The sequence below is a fragment of the Silene latifolia genome, chromosome X, assembly GCF_048544455.1.
Source record: "Silene latifolia isolate original U9 population chromosome X, ASM4854445v1, whole genome shotgun sequence".
Classification (NCBI taxonomy): domain Eukaryota; kingdom Viridiplantae; phylum Streptophyta; class Magnoliopsida; order Caryophyllales; family Caryophyllaceae; genus Silene; species Silene latifolia.
Window position 1 is genome coordinate 276815468 of NC_133537.1, and position 20936 is coordinate 276836403.

At 40.1% G+C, this 20936-nt stretch overlaps 1 protein-coding gene across 1 annotated transcript; it reads left to right on the forward strand.

Moving 5' to 3' along the window:
• Positions 1-14554: 14554 nt before the first annotated feature.
• LOC141620158 (uncharacterized) lies at positions 14555-17061 on the forward strand. Its single transcript, XM_074437099.1, has 2 exons — positions 14555-15260; positions 16838-17061. Exons 1-2 carry the CDS (start codon positions 14555-14557, stop codon positions 17059-17061), a joined length of 930 nt encoding a protein of 309 aa, XP_074293200.1.
• The last annotated feature ends 3875 nt before the right edge of the window (positions 17062-20936 follow it).

Genomic DNA, 20936 nt, shown 5'->3' on the forward strand with positions numbered 1-20936 from the left:
ATCGAGTTTAGGAAAGTTCTTTGAGTCAGTTTAAGGAAAGGCTTACACGCCTGAATTAGGAAGTCCTTAGAGGTCTCTATGTCATCTATTTCACTATAAATACGGGTAATTGTATTCAGTTTTATTCATTCAAGTTGAGAGATTAATTCAAGAAGTTCTTGTTAGTTCTAATTGCTTGCGAGTTATTTGATTTATTATTTCGTTCTTGCGAGGGTGAGATAATACACATTCAGTCTTGCGAGGTTGAGTGCTAGTTGTGAGTTGAGTCGAATTTCTTGCGAGGAAGGAGAGCAATTCACTTCATATCCTTCTATTTTTTTTTGTTCCAATTTAAACACAAAAATAAATAAAATTTTATTCCGCTGCAAAGTTACTCAAATACGTTAAAACTTGTGATAGTTTTATATCAAATGGGCTACCCACGCCTTTTTGAGCAGGTATGTTTGGTTACGGGGTTGTAACCGTTGTCTTTTAAATGGGGTAGGAGAGGATCGCATGTGTGTTTTAAGGGTAGTTTTGAGGTCGATATGGTTGTGTTTCGGTTTGTGTAAACAATAGTTGGTGATAGTTGGGTTCATGTTGGCGTCTCTTGAGTTAGGTGTTTTTCCGAGTTGCCTAGTTAAGAAAGGAAGACTGTGATACTGACACGGCTAATCGCGATTTAATGCTACAATTAATAACAATGGCATAAAGTAATTGACCAATCTAAAAGCTAATTAACAACCGTCATAAATTCATTGGCTCCCCTAAATCCTAGCGAAGAAATTAGCTAGACATGTTCATAATAATGAAAACGATAGTAATAATTAAAAGGGATGAATTCATGATAAAACGATGATAGAAGAAATTAAACATAAAACTAATAATAATAATAATAATAATAATAATAATAAAGATGGAACAGAAAGTAAGCAATAAGAACAATAGAGATTAAAGAACAAAGATTAATTAAACTACCAACAATCCGGAAGAGTAATGAAGAGAGAATGCAAAGTTTAGATCTAAAAGTTGTAGAAGAGTTCTACGTAATACAATTTTTAGCAGCCAAAGGTAGAATAAAAATATCGCCTAATGAATTCTTTTTCTAGTGTTTTTATACCAAGTCCTAAAAGATAAAACAAATAAATAACTAAAAGCCCAAGCATGAGCTAAACGTGGCAAACGAAGCATATGTCGATCGACACTAAGTCTCTGTCGATCGACACACTTGGACCCTGTCAATTGACACAAACACTAAGTCGATCAACAGACACTAATAGCCCCGAAAATTCATCTTTCTGTGACGATGGGAAGTCTGCCGATGGGCCATCCTCCTCTGTCGATCGACACACCTGTTCTGTCGATCGACGGAGTAACTCCTCATAGATCGTCCGTCTATAGCTTCCAACACAAGGTTGAACACGGACTCATCTCTTTCCTTAATCAATGGGTTTTGGCTTATAATCGCACATTCGGACCTAAAACCTGCATAAGTCACACAACTCACCCAGTAGCGAGAAATGGGAGGAAATAATAGTGATATGGTCGTAATAAACCATGAAAATGCGTTCCAAATGAAGTGAAATATCGTATGTAAAATGCACGCATCAAACCTCTCTAAACCAAACCCTTGCTTGTCCCCAAGCAAGCAATAAGTAGAAACAGGAAAGAGGACAAACGGAGTGGTATGAGACTCAGAGTTAGCTACACAATTGACTCGCCCAAACTAATTTAATGCAACAATGGACACCAATTCTATGGACTTAACTACAAAGCGAGAGAGCACAAATATTCAAAATGCAAACGAGTTAAATTATTGACCAAAAATTACCAAACCATCGACCTTGCAAGACCCATCAATGTCGGACTCTCACGGTCGCTCATCACTCATTCAAGGCACATGGTGAGTATAAATTTTTTTGTAAGATAGAAAGAATATAGACACTCACCTAACTACGACCTACAAAAACATGCATGCAATATAACATGATAGGTATCTCTAGCTACCGTACACATACACTCCAACCAAACAAGGTCCATAACACAAGCTGAGGACTTACATATGAAAGTTAGGAGAGGTAAATGGGTAAGAAGGGGCAAAAAGATTTGGATATGTGGAGGTAAAAGCCAAGCTAGCACCGAACACAACAAAAAATAAACACATTCCACTTCTAATCCAATATCAAAAATTAAGCATAATGCCAAGTGCGGCATAAACTCGCTCATAACCACAACAAAACTCCTCAAATTATGAATAGGATGAACATAAGAGTAAAATAAAATTTCCATCTCCTTTTTTTTTCCTTTCACATCTTTTTCATTGTTTTCATTTTTTTTTTTTCATTTTTTTTTCTTCATCAATTTTTTTCACCTTCTTTCCAATACAAAAGCATTCTTCATAGATTGACCACAACGAGACTTTCAAACTTACCAATAAGACTAGCTTGACATGGGTAGGCCATATAGGATTGTAGTTGAATAAATGGGTCAAAAGGGCAAATTTGGCTAATGTGAGGCTAATAGGTTAAACATAAAGGAATGGTCGCCTCTCCACATGTGTCACCACCACAACCCCGAGTGTATGTTGGCAAAAAGAGACAAATTTCATGCTTGTGCAAATTAATGTTACATGCTTTCTAAGGAGTACTACTCACATCTTAAATGAAACCGGTCATGAATGTCACCAGTTTATAAGCTCTAACCTTAGAATGTATATGTAGTTTGCCAACAAGTAGGTCAAGTCTATTCGTTCGGTAGAATTTATCAAAAACTCGTAGACTATGCAAATAATTTTCTCAAAATAAAGGTGTCACAAGTGCAAGGCTTAGGCGAGATAACAAAAGTATAAAAGTAGTGTCATCATCGTTACATTGCCACTCCTGACTCAACCTAAGACTCTACCTAAATGCAACGTAAGTGCAAACATGTTTTTGTATTTTTTTTAAAATTTTTGATTTTTTTTTTGTTGTGTTTTTGAATTAAATAAATGCAGAAATGCAAGAAATATGCATATGGATGCAACACAGACATATGTATACCCTCCCCAAACCAAATCACACAATGCCCTCATTGTGTTCAGCAAACAATCAGCATCATCAAAATATAGGGGATGGGACATACGAACACGATGAATGCAAATGAATATAAATTAGAAAATAGAGAACTCACAATAAGCGCAAAATGGACCTCCTCAAACCAGCATCAAACATAGGGAGCTCATGGCCAGCTGCCACCAATCAACTCTAACACGCATATAAGAACCTGCGTGAAACTCAAATAGAAATTTAACCTCATTCCAAAATTTATATTCATGTGAAGCAATACTAAACTAAATGAAAATGCAATAAAGGAAACATGATTAAGCATGTGAATTAAAAACTAAGCACACTTTACAAAGCTTTTACAATCCGGGTTACCTCCCGGTCAGCGCTGGTTTATATGGTCCCGCTCGACCTTTGTTACCTAATATACCAAAACAACTGAACAACCCACAATACGGCTGCTGTCTTAATGAAGTACTCTCAGCATTCTTTATCTTGGCCATAGGCCACCACTTTACCTCTTCTTTAGAAATAAAAGGGCATACCGTCGCACAGGCTAACTCACTACACTTAGCCCTCGGGTGCTCCTTCTTCGCTTGCGGCATAGAATCTCCTATCCTTCCGCCATAATCAACATTGCCAGCTTTAGAAACCACACCCAATGCACCAAATCCACCTCCTGAATGCTTGTGGTAGCTCAGCCTATCATGTCCTGGAGAAAGAGAAACAACAGAATGGCCCTCCATCTTGCTCCCAATATGGGGCGGAGATGTCACGGCAGTAGTAACAGCAAAACATGACTCAACTAGGGTCATATCGGCTACCTCATCAGATTCTACGGGGGAAACAACATGGTAAGGTACAATTTGCATAGGTGTCCTACGAACACTAGTCTTGCTATATGTCAATTTCTCAGCCCCCACCTTAAATGTAATACTACGGTTTTATGAGCCTCTGAGTACTCTATCGAGTGGGCCTTACTCTGTTGAGTAAGGGTGTTTTGCATTTTAAAATAGTTTCTGACCTGTAGGGTACTCGATCGAGTAGCCTTGGTACTCGATCGAGTAGGCGGCACTCGATCGAGTACATTAGTTACTCGATCGAGTAGCCCGGTTTACGGGTGATGTTTTGTCGGGTTTTGTTAATAACACGGATTAATATATATATATCTTTCCGTCATCTTTATAATACACTTTTACAAACCTAATCACATTCAAAAGAGATTCAAGTTACGTTCTTCGCATTCATCCGTGTTACTGACAAATCCCGGAGCTTGAGAGGTCGGATTTCATCGTTCTTTGTATCATTGTGATCGTTGCGTCAAGGGTAAGTCCTACGTACCATTTTTATAACATTTGGTTAAGGTTGTTTAAACCCTAATTTTGGGATTGGGGGTTTTCGATGTTTATGTTGATGTGGTAGTGATTGTATGATTATGTGTATAGGAGAAGGGTTCGTAGAAGAAAGGTTTTGAGATAGCAGCTAGATCGTCTGATGTTTGTGTTGCATTCCAGGTAGGGTTTCCCTACTCAGTATTGGCTACATAATGTGTGGTCATTGTTGTTGTGATTATTGGTTAATTATATTGTTGGTTGATTTTGACGGTTGTTGGCTGTATATTGTTGATTGATTGTGTAACTGTCTGTGTTTTTCGGGGCGCGTCCCTGGCTGAGTGGAGTCACTTGCGGGAGTGGCTTCACGCCCTTGATTCGCCTTCTGTGGAATCCATCACAGAGGGGATGTGCACATTAATGAACTTGGGTTTATTGCTCGATGGAGATGAGCGGGGATTTGGTGGGTACGGTTGCGGTCCCCCACTGGCGGCGTGGAGTTACTCTGGCAGGGCTACACACTTTAGTGTGTAGTCAGTTGTGTGGAGTTTGGAGATGGAGACTGGGGATTTGTGTGAACTGCTTGATCTGTTTCTGACGTGGTTTCTTTGTGGTATTTGTTTTTATGTAATCGCATCGACCCGTTTAAATGTTTTAAAAGCGTGGTGATCCATTCGGGGTGGTGAGCGATTATTGAGCGGTATGATATGACGCGTATGGGATAGGTAGGAAGAGTCATCACGTGGCGATTAGAAGTCTTTCCCGTGTCGACGATGTTTTATAGCTTTGATAGTTTTAGCGAAGAGAATGCGAGAATCTTGTATTTCAGTTTAACAGTTTTAGTTTTGATCATGTAATCACTTTAAGCTATAATTTTATTTAAATTATGTTTCGTTATTATCATTTGATTATCATTGCCTCGGGTAAACGAGATGGTAGTACTTCCATGCCTTAAGTGGTCCTGGTAAGGCACTTGGAGTATGGGGGTGTTACATTAAATGTCAATGTCCTCGCTCCGACGTCAATTATTGCACCAGCAGTGTGCAAAAATGGTCTCCCTAAGATAATATGGGTATGGGTATCCTCAGGAATATCTAAAACAATAAAATCAACGGGTATAAAGAACTTCCCAACCCGCACAGGGACATCTTCTAGGATCCCCAAAGGACATGACAAGGAACGGTCTGCCATTTGGACAGTCATATTGGTACATTTAAACCCAGTCAAACCTATCTTTTTAGCTAAAGACAAAGGCAAGACACTGACACTGGCACCCAAATCAAATAAAGCATTATCTATAGTATGGGTGCCTATGGAGCAGAGGACGGAGAAACTACCCGGATCAGCTAACTTGGGTGGAAACTTGTTTTGTAGGAGTGCACTACACTCCTCGGAAAAATATATAGTCTCCACCTCATCAAAACTATGTTTACGAGTTAAAATTTCCCTCATAAACTTAGAATAAGCAGGTACCTGGGTAATTAATTCAGTGAAAGGAACATTTACCCGGAGATTCTTGACAACCTTCAAAAATTTGCTGAACTGCTGCTCAATCTTGGTATTCAGTTGTCGGCTAGGAAACGGAATCTTAACAACTATTTGTGTCTTAGCAACTTTCTCTTTTCCTTTATTTGTATTAGTCGACTTAACGACTTCGCCAGTCAACTTATCAGCAGTAGAAACCGACTTATCAGCAATGCAGGTTGACTTACGAACAAATCCTGTCGGTTCATCATAGATGCCCGTCGATAGACATGGTATGTCCGTCGATCGACATGGTATGTCTTCGATCGACCATCCTTGCTCGAATCAGCCGCCACTTGGTCGTCTATCTCAACTTCAACATTAACATCTATTTCTTCAATAATGAAATCGTCACTTTCTTTAGGCATAGATGGTCCGTCATAAGTGAGACTGCTTCGGAGATGTATAGCATTGACCGTCTTATGAGATTTATCTGGTTAGGAAGGCAACTGACCCGGTTGACTAGTAGCTTGCTTAGATGCCAATTGGGCCATCTGAGTCTCTAGCATCTTAATTGACGCATCCTTAGCTTGATCACTCTTTAACTCCGCCATTTCACTTGGATTTTGAGAGGTGTTTTGCTGAGGCGGAGAAAATGATGGGGGTTTTTGAAACCCTTGTTGCTGATTTCTATTTGCCGGAATGACATAGGACTGCTATTGTGGAGGTGGAGTACAATTCAATACATTCTGGCTACTCCAGGAGAAGTTAGGATGCTCCTTAGTTCTCTCATTATAGAAATTGGAGAACGGATTAGCTTGCTTGTAGTACTGAAAAGCAAGCACTTGCTCCTTCTCCGTCATACACTCAACAGCAGAGTGTCCAACAATTCCACATCTCTCACAGAAAACTTCTTGTTGCACCATAGCATTAACAGTTTGTTGTCCTCCTAAAGCTTGACTTAACTCAAGTTTCTCAAACTTGCATTCATGACTTCTAATTGTGCTGCAACGGCACTATTATCCCCGCTACTACCTCGCACCCTGCCCCTCAGATTTCCATACTCTGCTATATGGGTAGCGATCTCCTCAATAATATTCCGGCCCTTATCATCATCAATATTTTTCTGGAACCTACTATTCGCCGAAGTATCAAGAATGGCTCTATGATCGTCATACAACCCATTATAAAATTGGTTGCAAAGGAACCATGGCTGAAATCCGTTATGAGGAATAGAACGAATAAGCCGCTTGAAACGGACCCAAGCCTCGTTCAAATCTTTAGTTGAAGACTGCTTGAAGCTAGTAATCTGTCCCCATAGAGCATTTGTTCGCTGTGGAGGATAGTACCTCTTATAAAAGGCAAGTGCTAAAGAATTCCAGTCAGTTATCCTAGCTGCTTCCTTGTCTAAATTGCGATACCACTCGCGAGCATAATCTTTCAAAGAAAAAGGAAACATGGTTTCCTTCACCTGGTCTTGTGTTACTCCAGCAGTAAAAGGGATTGCTGAACAGTAATCTGTAAAAGTTTCCATGTGCTTGCAAGGATCTTCACCTCCCTTACCTCCGAATTGGTTTCGCTCCACCATACTGGAGTTAAGTCAAAAGCCGGCTGCTCTTGCTGAAATCATTACTCTTCATTCTCCCGTGCTCTAGCAATCTCATGAACTCATGAAATGGGTGTCTTTTACTAAAACAAAAATAAGGGGGCGTGGGAATTGGAGCCCCGACCGAGACCCGGGTTTTTCACGAGCATTGGCGGGTACCAGGAAGAGGTTCGTCAAGGCTTGAATCTGGCTTGCTGGCTTGTTGAAGCCGGAGCTTATCTCCCTCGCCTGCCAGCTCAGTCAATACCGCTGCTCACTTACGATGTCCCCCCTCAGCTCACCCTAGCTCCGTGATTTCTTGAGAAAGAACAGAAATAGACTTCAAAGGAAAAGTAGGAAGAAGATCAACCGGGAGATGGCGAGTTTGGATAGCGCGTCCGCTCTGTTGTTTTGTGATCGGGGAATCTGCACTCCGCTTGGTCTCCCGGCACGCTTGAGGCTCCGTAGCGGCCGGGGAAACCGGACCTCTCCATGCCTGTGGGGGTCTTTCGTTGCAAGTGTGATTTCCGCAAGGAAAGGGCCAAATCGGGAGCGAGTAAGCCACGGATAGCTGGTCGGATTGAGCCTTACCTCATGAAAGGGGAGGGGCGTATCTCCTCAAACACGGCTTGCTCGAGGAGAATCGGTCTCATCCTAACCCTGCTCCGCTTGAGTCATTTCTTGAGATATAGTAAATGTAAGCTCTAGTCCTTCCCTTGTTATTGGAACTAGCTAGATGAATGGCGCCAACTGCCTATCACACATCACCATCCCTACACAAAGAATTAAATGAATAGCCATCACTGTTATGAACAACCAAGATCCAATGAGAATTTGCATGGCCCAATCTGCCTACCATAGCAGAGGTGCCACCCCAAGCGCCCATCTCGGACAAGATGCCCAAACCCCTCTTTTTCTTTTAATCTTAAATTTAAATTTAAAAATTTCTTTCCTAAAATGTCCTTTATTAGATATCTTAATGAGGGACCAAGGATGGCGGCTAGCTTGATCGCTTGCCGGGAAAGGAGAGATAGGACGAAACACGTGTGGGAACGAGTGGAATGCATATCCGCGGGATTGGTTGAAACAGGTGCAGCGAGCGAAGGAAGTTTCCCAACATGGCTACCCAGCCAAGGTAGAGTCCAGGACTCACCCGAATTAGGGACACAGCTGAGACCCGTCTTTGGGATTAGCTTTACTTGGGTTATAAGGTTAAGGTCTCAGATCTGATTGCGCAAAGCGCTTTTACGAGGAAGGAGGTAGGTCCCACTAGGTTCCTTGATCTGACCTTGGCGGTTTTTAGGGGGATCTGGTCCAAATACCGGCCGACGCTCACCCGAGTAGAGGGGCTTGAGCAAGCAGCTTCTGTTGCTTCGGCGGTAAAATGAGTCACGGTTCGGGGGGCACTTGAGTCAGCCGCCGGCGCCCGCCAAAAAGTGTGTCGTTCTCAGCTTATGGGTCTTTCTTGCCCAATTCTTGCCAACTCAGCCCAGCTCGCCAATGCTGCATCGAAAAATGAAGTCGAATTGCAAAAGATTGATTTGATCCCCGGAATGCACCTTGCTAGTACGGTTTCCCCTCTTGGTTCTAGCTGACGCTCTGTCAGCCTCAGTCGAGAGTCTTGGCGCGTTTGAGCATACCGACGAGAAAGTGGTGTTGGTTTTTAGGGGGATCTGGTCGAAATACCGGTCGGTGCTCACCCGACTAGAGGAACATCGATTCGCTCGGCCAACAGGCGAGCGGCGTCCGCATGCAGCTCACGCCATTCGAGGTAGCCCAGCCCAGCGCACAGCACAGATTGAAAGGTTGATTTGAACTTTTTGCATCGGACGAGTTAGATCTCAGAGGAAAACCAGCAGGAAATTGCCCTATTTTAAGACGAAAGGGACTTCGCTCGCTCCCTCAAAAACATGCCGGGAGCCAACCCGCGGATATGACCCCGAAAGTCTCGATGCATTTTGAGAGCAGAGCATACAGCCTTTGTTTACAGGGTTTACAAGTGAACCCTTGGAAAGAGGTTCTGCTCTCGTAACAACATGATCGTCCAGCTGCTCCAGCTGCTGATGATCCAGCTGATGATGACGATGAAACTTCTGCGCAACATCAACAACAAGCTGAACTCGAAGCTCTCGAATCTGACTCCGCTCTTACGCGCTGTTTTTGTTGTTATTTGACCTACCTTGACCCCACTTTGTACCTTGCTTGAACCTCAGAATGTGACATCAAAAGCTATTGTTAGTCCTCCCCAAACTGACTTACTCGTGGCAACCTTCCACCCGCCCAACAACCTATAACGCTAGTCGGCAAGGCAGTTGAGGTTGCAACAGAAGAGAAACGGGTTGAGGCAAATCAAGCACACTCGGTCATCCGCCCTTGAAGGGTGAGGCAGCGCCTCCGTCCCTGCTGTTCTAGGGAATGGGAAGAAAGAAGAGTTCAAAGCCGGTCGCCTTTCGTCTCTGAAAGCGTCCTTCCTTCTCAGGGCATCCATCCAATGCAGCGGGGAATTTCGAACAAAACCAGTTTTTCCTTCAGAAATTAACTTTTCAAGCGTGAACCCTCCGAAGTAGTCTGATGTGCGCGATCCTCTCTTTTCAGAGGGGAGGAGGTGACCTAGCGACCCCCGTCCTTCTCCTTCGTTTCTAAACTAGCAGAATCGTGGGATGGCAGAAAGGGCCACTGAGGACATTTTGGTTACAGTGTATAAAGCCTTGAGCAAGTCCTAGCTAGGTTCAGGGGACACTACGCTGTGGAAGGCATGCATGCGCAAACAAAAAAGGCTCCCTATCCCAAAATAATCTAATATGTTGAATTCCTTTGCAGCACCACTTGACGAAGGGGGCACTGGGAAAGCTACAGGTCCAAACCCTTCGACCCTTTGAAAAAAAAACAGGTAACAAAAAAGAAACAGAAGAAGTCGACGGGGTTGATATAGGAAGGGCGGATATCAAACGTGCCATTTGCAGTTGTAGGGAGTTTGAAACCCTTCGGTATCGATGAAAGCGGGGCTCAAAATGGCTAGATAATTTAGGTATGATCTGAGCAACGACAGAAGTAGAAATATCCTCTTCAACGGATTCAAGCGTACTCAAGTCTTTGGCTTGACGAATTTCCTTTCAAAAGTTTCGTCTAGAACAGAATGTCTTTTCCGGTTCGGGATGAAATGGAATGAGCTCAGACCTATGAGACCAGGGCATAAACAAAAACTAAAGGAAAAGAATAAGAACAGTCTCAAGGAACTAACGTCCCTTGAGACAAATGACAAACTAAATTAAACAAATAGAAAATCACCGTCTCCCCGGCAACGGCGCCAAAATTTAACACGGCTGTCACAGCCCTATCAAAAATAACCAACTGGTCTCTAACTAATATAGCTAGGGAAGTCGGGATCGTATCCACAGGGAAACTAAAATGTGTTCTACTTGCAAACTAAAGTCTGTCTAGGTAACAAATTCGGGGTTGTTTGATTATGATTGCTAAACTACAAGTAGTGAAGGAAAGAGAAATAAAAGATTAGAGAAAGAGTATAAAAGTATGGAGAAGAGAAGAACTAGGATTGTCGGTTCACCAATGAATATCTGACGGTATTGTCTAGGTCACAGATCGGTCGCAAATATCGGTCTAAGGGGTAGTGAAAAGGTCCTCTCGGATCGCTAACCGCCCTAGAATGCTTCTAACGGCTCTCACAACTTATTAGGGTACTCTAATGTTTGTAGCAGGTCTAACCTTCACCAGGCTCTCAATCTTAGGTCGGGGTTTACCGGATCAATTAATAAATCATGCGCATTAACTGACTAATCGCGATTTAATGCAACAATTAACAACAAAGGCATAAAGTAATTGACCAATCTAAAGTTACGCAAATACGTTAAAACTTGTGATGGTTTTATATCAAATGGGCTACCCACGCCTTTTTGAGCAGGTATGTTTGGTTACGGGGTCGTACCCGTTGTATTTTAAATGAGGTAAGAGAGGATCGCATGTGTGTTTTAAGGGTAGTTTTGAGGTCGATATGGTTGTGTTTCTGTTTGTGTAAACAATAGTTGGTGATAGTTGGGTTCATGTTGGCGTCTCTTGAGTTAGGTGTTTTTCCGAGTTGCCTAGTTAAGAAAGGAAGACTGTGATACTGACACGCCTAATCGCGATTTAATGCTACAATTAATAACAAAGGCATAAAGTAATTGACCAATCTAAAAGCTAATTAACAACCGTCATAAATTCATTGGCTCCCCTAAATCCTAGCGAAGAAATTAGCTAGACATGTTCATAATAATGAAAAGGGATAAATTCATGATAAAACGATGATAGAAGAAATTAAACATAAAACTAATAATGATAATAAAGATGGAACAGGAAGTAAGCAATAAGAACAATAAAGATGAAAGAACAAAGATTAATTAAACTACCAATAATCCGGAAGAGTAATGAAGAGAGAATGAAAAGTTTAGATCTAAAAGTTGTAGAAGAGTTCTACATAATTCAATTTTTAGCAGCCAAAGGTAGAATAAAAATATCACCTAATGAATTGTTTTTCTAGAGTTTTAATACCAAGTCCCAAAAGATAAAACAAATAAATAACTAAAAGCCCAAGCACGAGCTAAACGCGGCCAACGAAGCATCTATCGATCGACACCAAGTCTTTGTCGATCGACACACTTGGACCCTGTCGATCGACACAAACACTAAGTCGATTGACAGACACTAATAGCCCCGAAAATTCATCTTCCTGTGAAGATGGCAAGTCGATGGGCCATCCTCCTCTGTCGATCGATACACCTGTTCTGTCGATCGACGGAGCAACTCCTCACAGGTCGTCCGTCTACAGCTTCCAATACAAGGTTGAAGACAGACTCATCTCCTTCCTTAATCAATGGGTTTTGGCTCGTAATCGCACATTCGGACCTAAAACCTGCATAAGTCACACAACTCACCCAGTAGCGAGAAATGGGAGGAAATAATAGTGATATGGTCGTAATAAACCATGAAAATGCGTGCCAAATGAAGGGAAATATCGTATGTGAAATGCACGCATCAGATACTACGATTTTCTGGTCTTAGCTTACTCGGTCGAGTAGTCCATACTTGGTCGAGTAGATTGTTGAGTGCTTTTAAACAGGCTACTGTTTTGGGTGCACTCGACCGAGTTGTGAGATACTCGTCCGAATACCCCAGGTACTCGACCGAGTACCCGGTCTGAGGGGATTAATTTCCGCGGTTTGATTAAGGTGATTACAGATTATAAATTTCGTGATACCAGTTACTAAATCATTTTACAAAAATCTAAACTACGTTTACCACTTCTCTAATCATCCTAATCACTTCCACGTCTAGTTTGATCAATCGTTACATCTCTCTTTCCGTACCGGTTTCGTTGGTAAGTCTCTAGTGCTTTGTTAGTTAGTGTGTGGTTGTCATTTGGAGTTTGCCCTAATTTGAGTTTGGATGGGGGAAAAGGTTTTTAGTAATGATTTGTGATATAGTATTGTTTATTCTTTGCTAGGTGACGAATTCGTAGAAGAGCAATTCTAGCATCGTTGTTGTTGATTTCATAATTTGCGAATAAGGCAGGGTTTGCCTACTCAGTTGATTGGGTAATTGATTTGAGATTGATTTTGATTGATTGTATAACATGTTTCATTGGATCGAAATTGGTTGAGATTATATTTTTGATTGGTATTGTGTTACGAGACCATTTTCGGGAGATGGTTCCAACCCCATGTTCGCCTCTTATGGCTCCCGTCACAAAGGGGATGTGCATATTAATGATCTAGGTTCGCTCGTTGCGATGAGCGGGGTTCAGGTAGGCAAGGGTGCGGACCCCCACTGGCGGCGAGGGTTATCTGCTGCGATGGGTAACCTGGCAAGGCTACACACTTCGGTGTGTAGTCGGTTACTGGTTACTAATGGAGTTTAAAGGATGTTACTACAATTGGATTAGATTGTATATTGGCTTGTGTTGTAATTACTTATTTTGGTTATGCAGTTGACTGACCCCGTTTATTGTTTTCAAAACTGTGGTGATCTATTCGGCGATGGTGAGCACTTGATTTAGCAGGTTATAGCTTTAGATGTAGCCATTAATGTGCACATTCTCCTTAGAGTTGGAAGCTCCAAGCGGCGGCTCAAGCATAAGACGGTCTCCCAACCGCCTTACGTCTCCACAACAATCATAGTGACACCACCAATGTTGTTAAAATCGCTATCCGGATCGTAGGATCGTACGATCCTATGATCCAAAAATAGGCAAACGATCCAAGTCGTTCATAGGATCATCACGGAGTAGAAACGTCATAGAATCGTGTAGGATCGTTCAGAATCGGTAGGATCGCAGTTCCACATGGGGATCGTACGATCCTATTTAAATGGCTTATAAAAGGCATAAAAATGTTTTGGGCTACAAGTTATTACATTGGTTAAGGCCCATTACTAATACTTACTCATTTGGGTAAAATAAATAAAAAAATGAAGAGAAAAATAATCAAACAAGTGAACAACACTGTGAAATTGCTAGTTCTTCTTCTTCACGATGAAAACCTAATTCCCAATTTGATTAATCATCACTCATAAACTCATCATTTATCATCAAGGATATTCATGGCATGATTAATCTTACATTCTTACTCATATTTAAGGTTTTACTCTTTGTTTTTCAATTAGTCGACTATCTCTTTTAATTTTTCTAATTTCTATTTTTCAATCTTACATTCTTATTCATCTTTATGATTATTCTTACATTCCTACTCATCTTTATGCTTAATCTTCATTATACTGAACTAGACGTCTATACTTGTATGAGACGATGAACTATAAAGTAATTGTTTAAGCTTAATTTCTGAAATTAGTTCAATAATCATGGTAGACTGGTAGGCTTAGTTTATGTTATACACCTATACTTGTGTTATCAGTTTATCACTGTAAAACTTGATCACTTCAAATGGTGCTTACATGTGTTCAATCTTATACTTTATATTGAAAGATGTCAAGTTCTGCTTCAAGTAAACCTAAAAGAAAAAACGCTCCTGGTAATAGAAGTGATCCGGGTTGGGAGCATGGCACTGAGATAGATAGGGCACATAAAAAAGTTAAATGTAAATTAAAGAAGAGTTTAGAGCATTGTTAGAAAAACAAGTCGAGGAAGCAAATAACAAGAAAAGAAAATGAATGACATTGGTGATGAGGATGATTATTATGGAATATCGCGTCAAGGGTACAATAAAAAGACAAGTGGAGCTATGGGTTCCTTTCTAACCAGGAAAGGAGGGTCTGTAAAAACCACTCTAAATCAAAAATATAAAAGAGGAGAAAGGGAGGAAGTTTGCCAACAAATTGCCCGTTTTTTCTACACTAGTGGTATTCCGTTTAATGTAGTCAATAATCCTGAATTTCCAATAATTATTGACATGGTTGGCAAGTTTGGTATTGGACTAAAACCCCCGTCTTATCATGAGATTAGAGTCAAATTTTTAAACAAGGAAGTCCAAAATGTGATGAAGATGCTTGATGAGTACAAAGAAGAATGGAAAAAAACAGGATGTACGATCATGCCTGATGGATGGGGTGATAGACAAAGACGTTCCATTTGTAATTTCTTAGTTAATAGTCCTAAAAGGACTGTTTTTCTGTCATCTATTGACACATCTGAGATATCTAAAACAGCCGATAATGTACTTGAGATGCTAGATGCTATTGTAGAGAAAGTTGGGGAAGAAAATGTAGTGCAAATTGTTACTGACAATGCAGCAAACTATAAAGCGGTCGGGCTGAGGTTGATGGAGAAAAGGCCAAAACTATTCTGGACACCATGTGCAGCTCATTGTATTGATTTGATGCTAGAGGATCTTGATAAAACGATTAGCATTCATGGTCTGACGATAACAAAAGCTAGAAAGATAACAACTTATATCGACTCTAGGACGTTACCCCATTTTTCGATGAAAGAATTTACAAAAGATAGGGATCTTATACGACCTGCTGTGACCAGATTATTAGGAATATCCCTTTATTATATTCCTTGAAATATTTTAGTTATGTAAATATTCTAGCTTTAATATTAGGCACAGAATCTTTTAGAATTATCTTGTAATTATTCTAGATTGATCTTCTCCTTGTTGTACAAGTCTTGATCAACGGCTTACTAGTGCTCTAGGGTAGAGTAATTCATTCTTGTATTTAGTATAAATATTAGGTTGTATAGTTTGTCAAACATGCTATTCAATTCAATTATATTCAACCTTTCGTAATTCTATCATGGTATCAGAGCCTCGTGCTCTTGATAGAGGGTAACACCTCAGAGTAGATCCTTAGGCCGGAAGTCAACCCACCCAACTAAAACCCGATTTTGCTCGCTTGACCTATACCTATAATCCCTCTTCCGCTGCCACCAACCCTAAAATTGCATCAAACCTATCATCTATATTTTGGCTACCACCCTTTTAGCCACCACTCCGAAAACTATGGCCAGTACCTTTTTTTTTCACAACCGTTGAAAAAAAAAAAAAAAAAACTCACATTCACCATCTATTGTCACAACACTACCAACATCTTTGTACAAACCAACATCACAACCAAAAACCAAAAAAAAAAAAAAAACCGTCTTGAGCTTTGCTTATTCAAACCCACACAATATTTCTTTTTCCTACTTTAACATAAAAACAAGCCCTACCCCTCATGATTTTTTATCTTGGTAAATATCAAAGAAGGGATCCATCCCACACCACAACCCTTAAACCAAACCCGTGATACACCAATATTATGGCCATAACCGTCATCAAAACCCGAATTTGGCTTATATCCAAAAGCCAGAATTCGTCATCAAAACCCGTATTTGGCTTATATCCAAAACCCTGAATTCGTCATCAAAACCAGAATCGTTAAAACCCCTTATCTCATATTCTTTATCATGGCAAAACCCATACAAACTCACCAAATTCTTACCTTCCCTACTTCTATGGAATTCCTCAACTTTTTTTTTCTTACTCGCTCTCAAATTTCACTCATTATTTCTAAATAAAAAAAAAATATTGTTCACGTATCCCATGTTTCCTCCACAGCTCCACTCCTTTTCTTTTCTTTCATGCATAAATCTCCATTTAGACTCTAACCCCTCATTCTATGAAACCCTACTGTCTCCCCTCCCCCCCCCCCCCACACACACACACACACAAAAATACAAAAACTACAAAAAAAAAAAAAAGAAAGACAAAATACTTTAACAAAATCCTACTCATATGAGTACAGTTATGCCCATCGTCCTAGCAACACTAACCATGAACCAAGTCTACTCCATTTCATTCTTTATCATTTTTGAAACCTAGAATCACCATTCTCCTACAACCATTACCTTGATCTCCTACCGTCAAACTCTTTCATGCCCGACTTTCTTTTCTATCACAGATTTGTTACTTCCTACCTAACATTAAGATGTTTAAATGAGCAAAAAGGTCCTCTCTTAGCATTATTTGCTTCTGATAAGTGGAAAGGTAGTAATTTTGGCAAATCCGTTGAAGGGAAAAATGTGCAAAGAATAGTTTTGGATACTAGAGGGTTATGGCCAGGGATTATTACATGTTTGAGAGCTGCATTGCCATTAGTAAAGGTTCTTCGTATGGTAGATTCTGATGAAAACCCGGCAATGGGTTCTGGCCAGGGATTATTACATGTTTGAGAGCTGCATTGCCATTAGAAAAGGTTCTTCGTATTGTAGATTCTGATGAAAACCCGACAATACGTTTATATTCTCATAATCGAAATATATGACTTAATAAAATGATGAACATCACATAATAAATTATGTAGTCTAATAGAACTCAATTACCATCCATTCTTCGTATTCACGAAATCTTCATGACATACATATACCTGATGTTGTCTTAATTACCTCGCAAGTGAACGAGATTCGTTGCACTAGTTGATGGTCGAACCACAAGGAGCACGGTGAATACTAATTGTTATAATTCACGTGTTTAGCTAAGTCAAATGAAACTTGGATGAATTTTTCTCTAAATAACTATACTAATTAACAAGCAAATAATATTAACTAATGCAAATGCTAAAATAAGAAAGCAAGCGAGTAAAATTCGGTATTACTCAAGTAAATTAAGGCCTAGGGTACGACTCAACCACCAACATTCATAATACACCATTTAGTTCCGGCAACTAGTTGTCAAGGGATAGGCTATTGGAGGGAAAAGCCTCTAGGTTGCCTATTAACTCCCTCCCGGGCTCATAATAGGACACTAGTAGTATTGACTTAACTCCCTCCCGGGCTCCTAAGTCGATTCCCCAACTCAAAGCTCAAGGCTCACCAAAACGGGCCCTTTCAGCTCACCTCTCACTGCGGTCAAGGTCTTAAGACCGCGATAATCCCCGGTCATTCCGTCCTTTCTCCCGAAGGTAAATTTCAAACCGTCAAACAAAAGCACTCTCCTTGAGTTCTCCCTCCCGGGTTCAATCCAAGTCAACAAATAGACTAATAGGGGTAGTCAAATCCCGACCTAATCAACTCCCATTGATGGTCAAGGGTCGGAAGTCAACTATTTTTCTAATTAGAACATAGACAAGTCAAACCTTTTGCTTAGACCTAACAAATTCCCCCTCAACAACTAATTTAAGTGAAACTAATTAGGTAAATTACTCATGTTGGGTCCTAATCCCACCCTAGTGAAGGGACTACCCACTAATCTTGCTAATTAAACTCATACTACCAAAAAAGTTTGAAGCTTTGTAATTAAACATGGTGAAAATAAAATTTTCACTAAATAACATGCAATTAACAAAATAAGGATGATGAATACCAATTAAACCAAATTCTAACATCAACTAAGTATAAAGAAAGAGCCTTTATGAAGAAGCAAACCAAATATTCAAACTTTGAACTAACTAATACATAAACAAATGAAAAAAAGGAAAGAAAAAGAGAGAGAAATAAACCTACAATGGAAAACAACAAGAACATTGAAGAAGATGAGTGCAAGAAAGCTTAAATCTTTGCAATTGATGAAGGAATTGTCACAAATTACAAGGATTAATTGTGTTTCACTCACTCATAGTTGTTATATGAAAGTAGATATAGATGAAATATTTGAAGTTTAAGCTTATATACTAGGTTACAAATCAAGTAAAACGACCTAAAACAATGTCGTTTAAGCTAATAAAAGATGGCAAATCTGGAGCACAACACGGTTGAGTTAAGGAAAGCACGCTAAGAAAGGCACGGTTTGACCTTGGCTGAAAGCAGTGCACACTCACCACTTGAGGAAGGCACTGTGGGAATGGCACGGTTCCTTCTTCCCTAAATGAGATGCGCACTTTGCTTCCTAGATTCACGCTAGACTACATTTTTTTTATTTAGGGTCTTTATTCCTTCATTTGTTGTGTCATGGGTCATGTGGTTTGCTTGTGGGCCTCCCTTAGTTAGTGTAGTGTTGCTAAATCATCATCTTTTCTACAAAAGTGAACAAACACAACCAAAATCAAACCCAGCACTCAATAGACGAGTTTTCAGCAATATAGGCAATTAAGACATGGGAATGCACGTAAAGTTCATGCAAGTGAGCTATAAGCAAAGATTCTTAGGCATAGAAAGAGCGTAAATAACGGAGTTATCAAATCTCCCCACACTAAGTCTTTACGCGTCCTCGAGTAAACAAAATATGCTCAAAACTAGACAAAAGGAACACTCTTATTAGGTAAGCGGAATGCACAATATAAGAAACGCTCACCATTATTCAAATTAATAAGCCGAATGAGTATTAGAGCACTCTACCCCCCCTTAAACTTACGTAGTTGTCCTTATGAGGTAAAACACGACTCATAAGGCAAGTTGGGTCTTCCAAGAAAAATCCAATGTATCCAATCGTTTAAGAACTTGCAAAATTCACATAAGGAAGCATTTTTCAAAAAGTGACACCCTTTTCATCATCTAAGCGGTGAAGGTCACAAATTAGACAAAGAGTTGAAAATGAGAAATACTGTCTCAGGGTAATAATAGGATACAAATTCCCTAGATCTAGCTCAAGCAAAATAGTGTGACATAAAAAAAAAAGGTACCAAAGAAACAAATTCTAAGGCGGGAAAGGGGAAAACTAGTTAAATCCTCCAAGTTTTTCATGATGCTACACAAGATTTGACCATAAACCAAGCCGTTGGCCATAATGGGACCTAAATGCCGACCTCCTCACGGTTTTCGCTCGTCGCTCATGTGAATTTCGGGTGATTTAGTGCAAAATAGTATCCAAAAATCACTCTACTACTACAACTTGCGAGGTACGCCCGCAATCTAATGTGGTACTTCTTGCTAAAACCATGCAAGAAATTCAAAATGAAAAAATATGTGTAGAAAGTCGATGGGTTGCAACGGGGCTAGGAGTTTAGGTAAGAAGGGGGTTGGCGCAAGCGCCATTTGGGCAAGTGGAGCTAATATCAAGTAATTGCCAAAATTACCGACTCATCTAACCTAAACACTTCTCCAAAGATGGGAGAAAGCATCTTAATCACTGAAACACATTAGGAGGTATATACTCCCGCAAAAATGCATTAGACACCCAAGCTTGTACTATGATAATTCAACATAGTGAACAAAAAATATCATACGTCTTTATTTGCAACGCCTTTTTAATCCCTTAATGACGTTTAGGGAATGTTCCTCGGTTTTTTTTTCTTTTCTTTATTTTTGAGAAACCTCGTTTGATTCAAAAACTAGCCAAATTAAGACTTCATTTCACTCATGTGACATTAGGCACTTGTACGCCAAATTTACAAGGTTCCAAACCACTTTCATATGACACAACTACCATCGGAAATTACTCGACCAAGGTGAGTCATTTTTAGGTTGTAGTTAGTCATTGTTAGGGAGTCAAGAAATGGGTTTAAGGCTCAAAGTGGTTGGCAAAAAGGGACCGAGACAAAAGGGTGTAAAGCAAGCTAATTTGGCCATGTGAGGTTAGTTTATTCATTGAAATTGCCTTTAAACACGTATACAAAAAGAGACAAGCATTTCTAATGGTATTAAGGAATAATGCCACACTTGTTTGTGATGATGTAGCGTACCAAGTAAGTTGACCTACACTCATTCCTAGATGGGGCCGGTTATGGATGGGCCGACCCATTTGGAGGCTCTAATCCTCGCATATATGTAGTTATTTCGGCATTAGGTGAGGCCTAAGGCAAGGTAAGTCTCACAAGGTGGTCAAAAACTCGTCAAAATGACCTATTTTTCCGGGTGTTTGCTAAAAATGTCACACTTATGCAAGCTAACAAGAGGGAAAAGACATGGTTAAAACAAATATCATCATTGGTGGTATTCTCCCTTCTCATTTTCAAACCCTTGACAAATATTTACAAACATTATGAGAAATGTCATGAATGCAAGCTAAACAAGTATTTACAAACTACGTGAATGCAACAAACATTCTATATGCAACACCAAACTTATATAAATGCAAGCAATCTAAATCCTAATAGCAGGTATCCACACACATCACCAAGTTCCAAAAATGGAACATCCTCATCAATAATAGCCCATCTTCCTTGACAATGTAT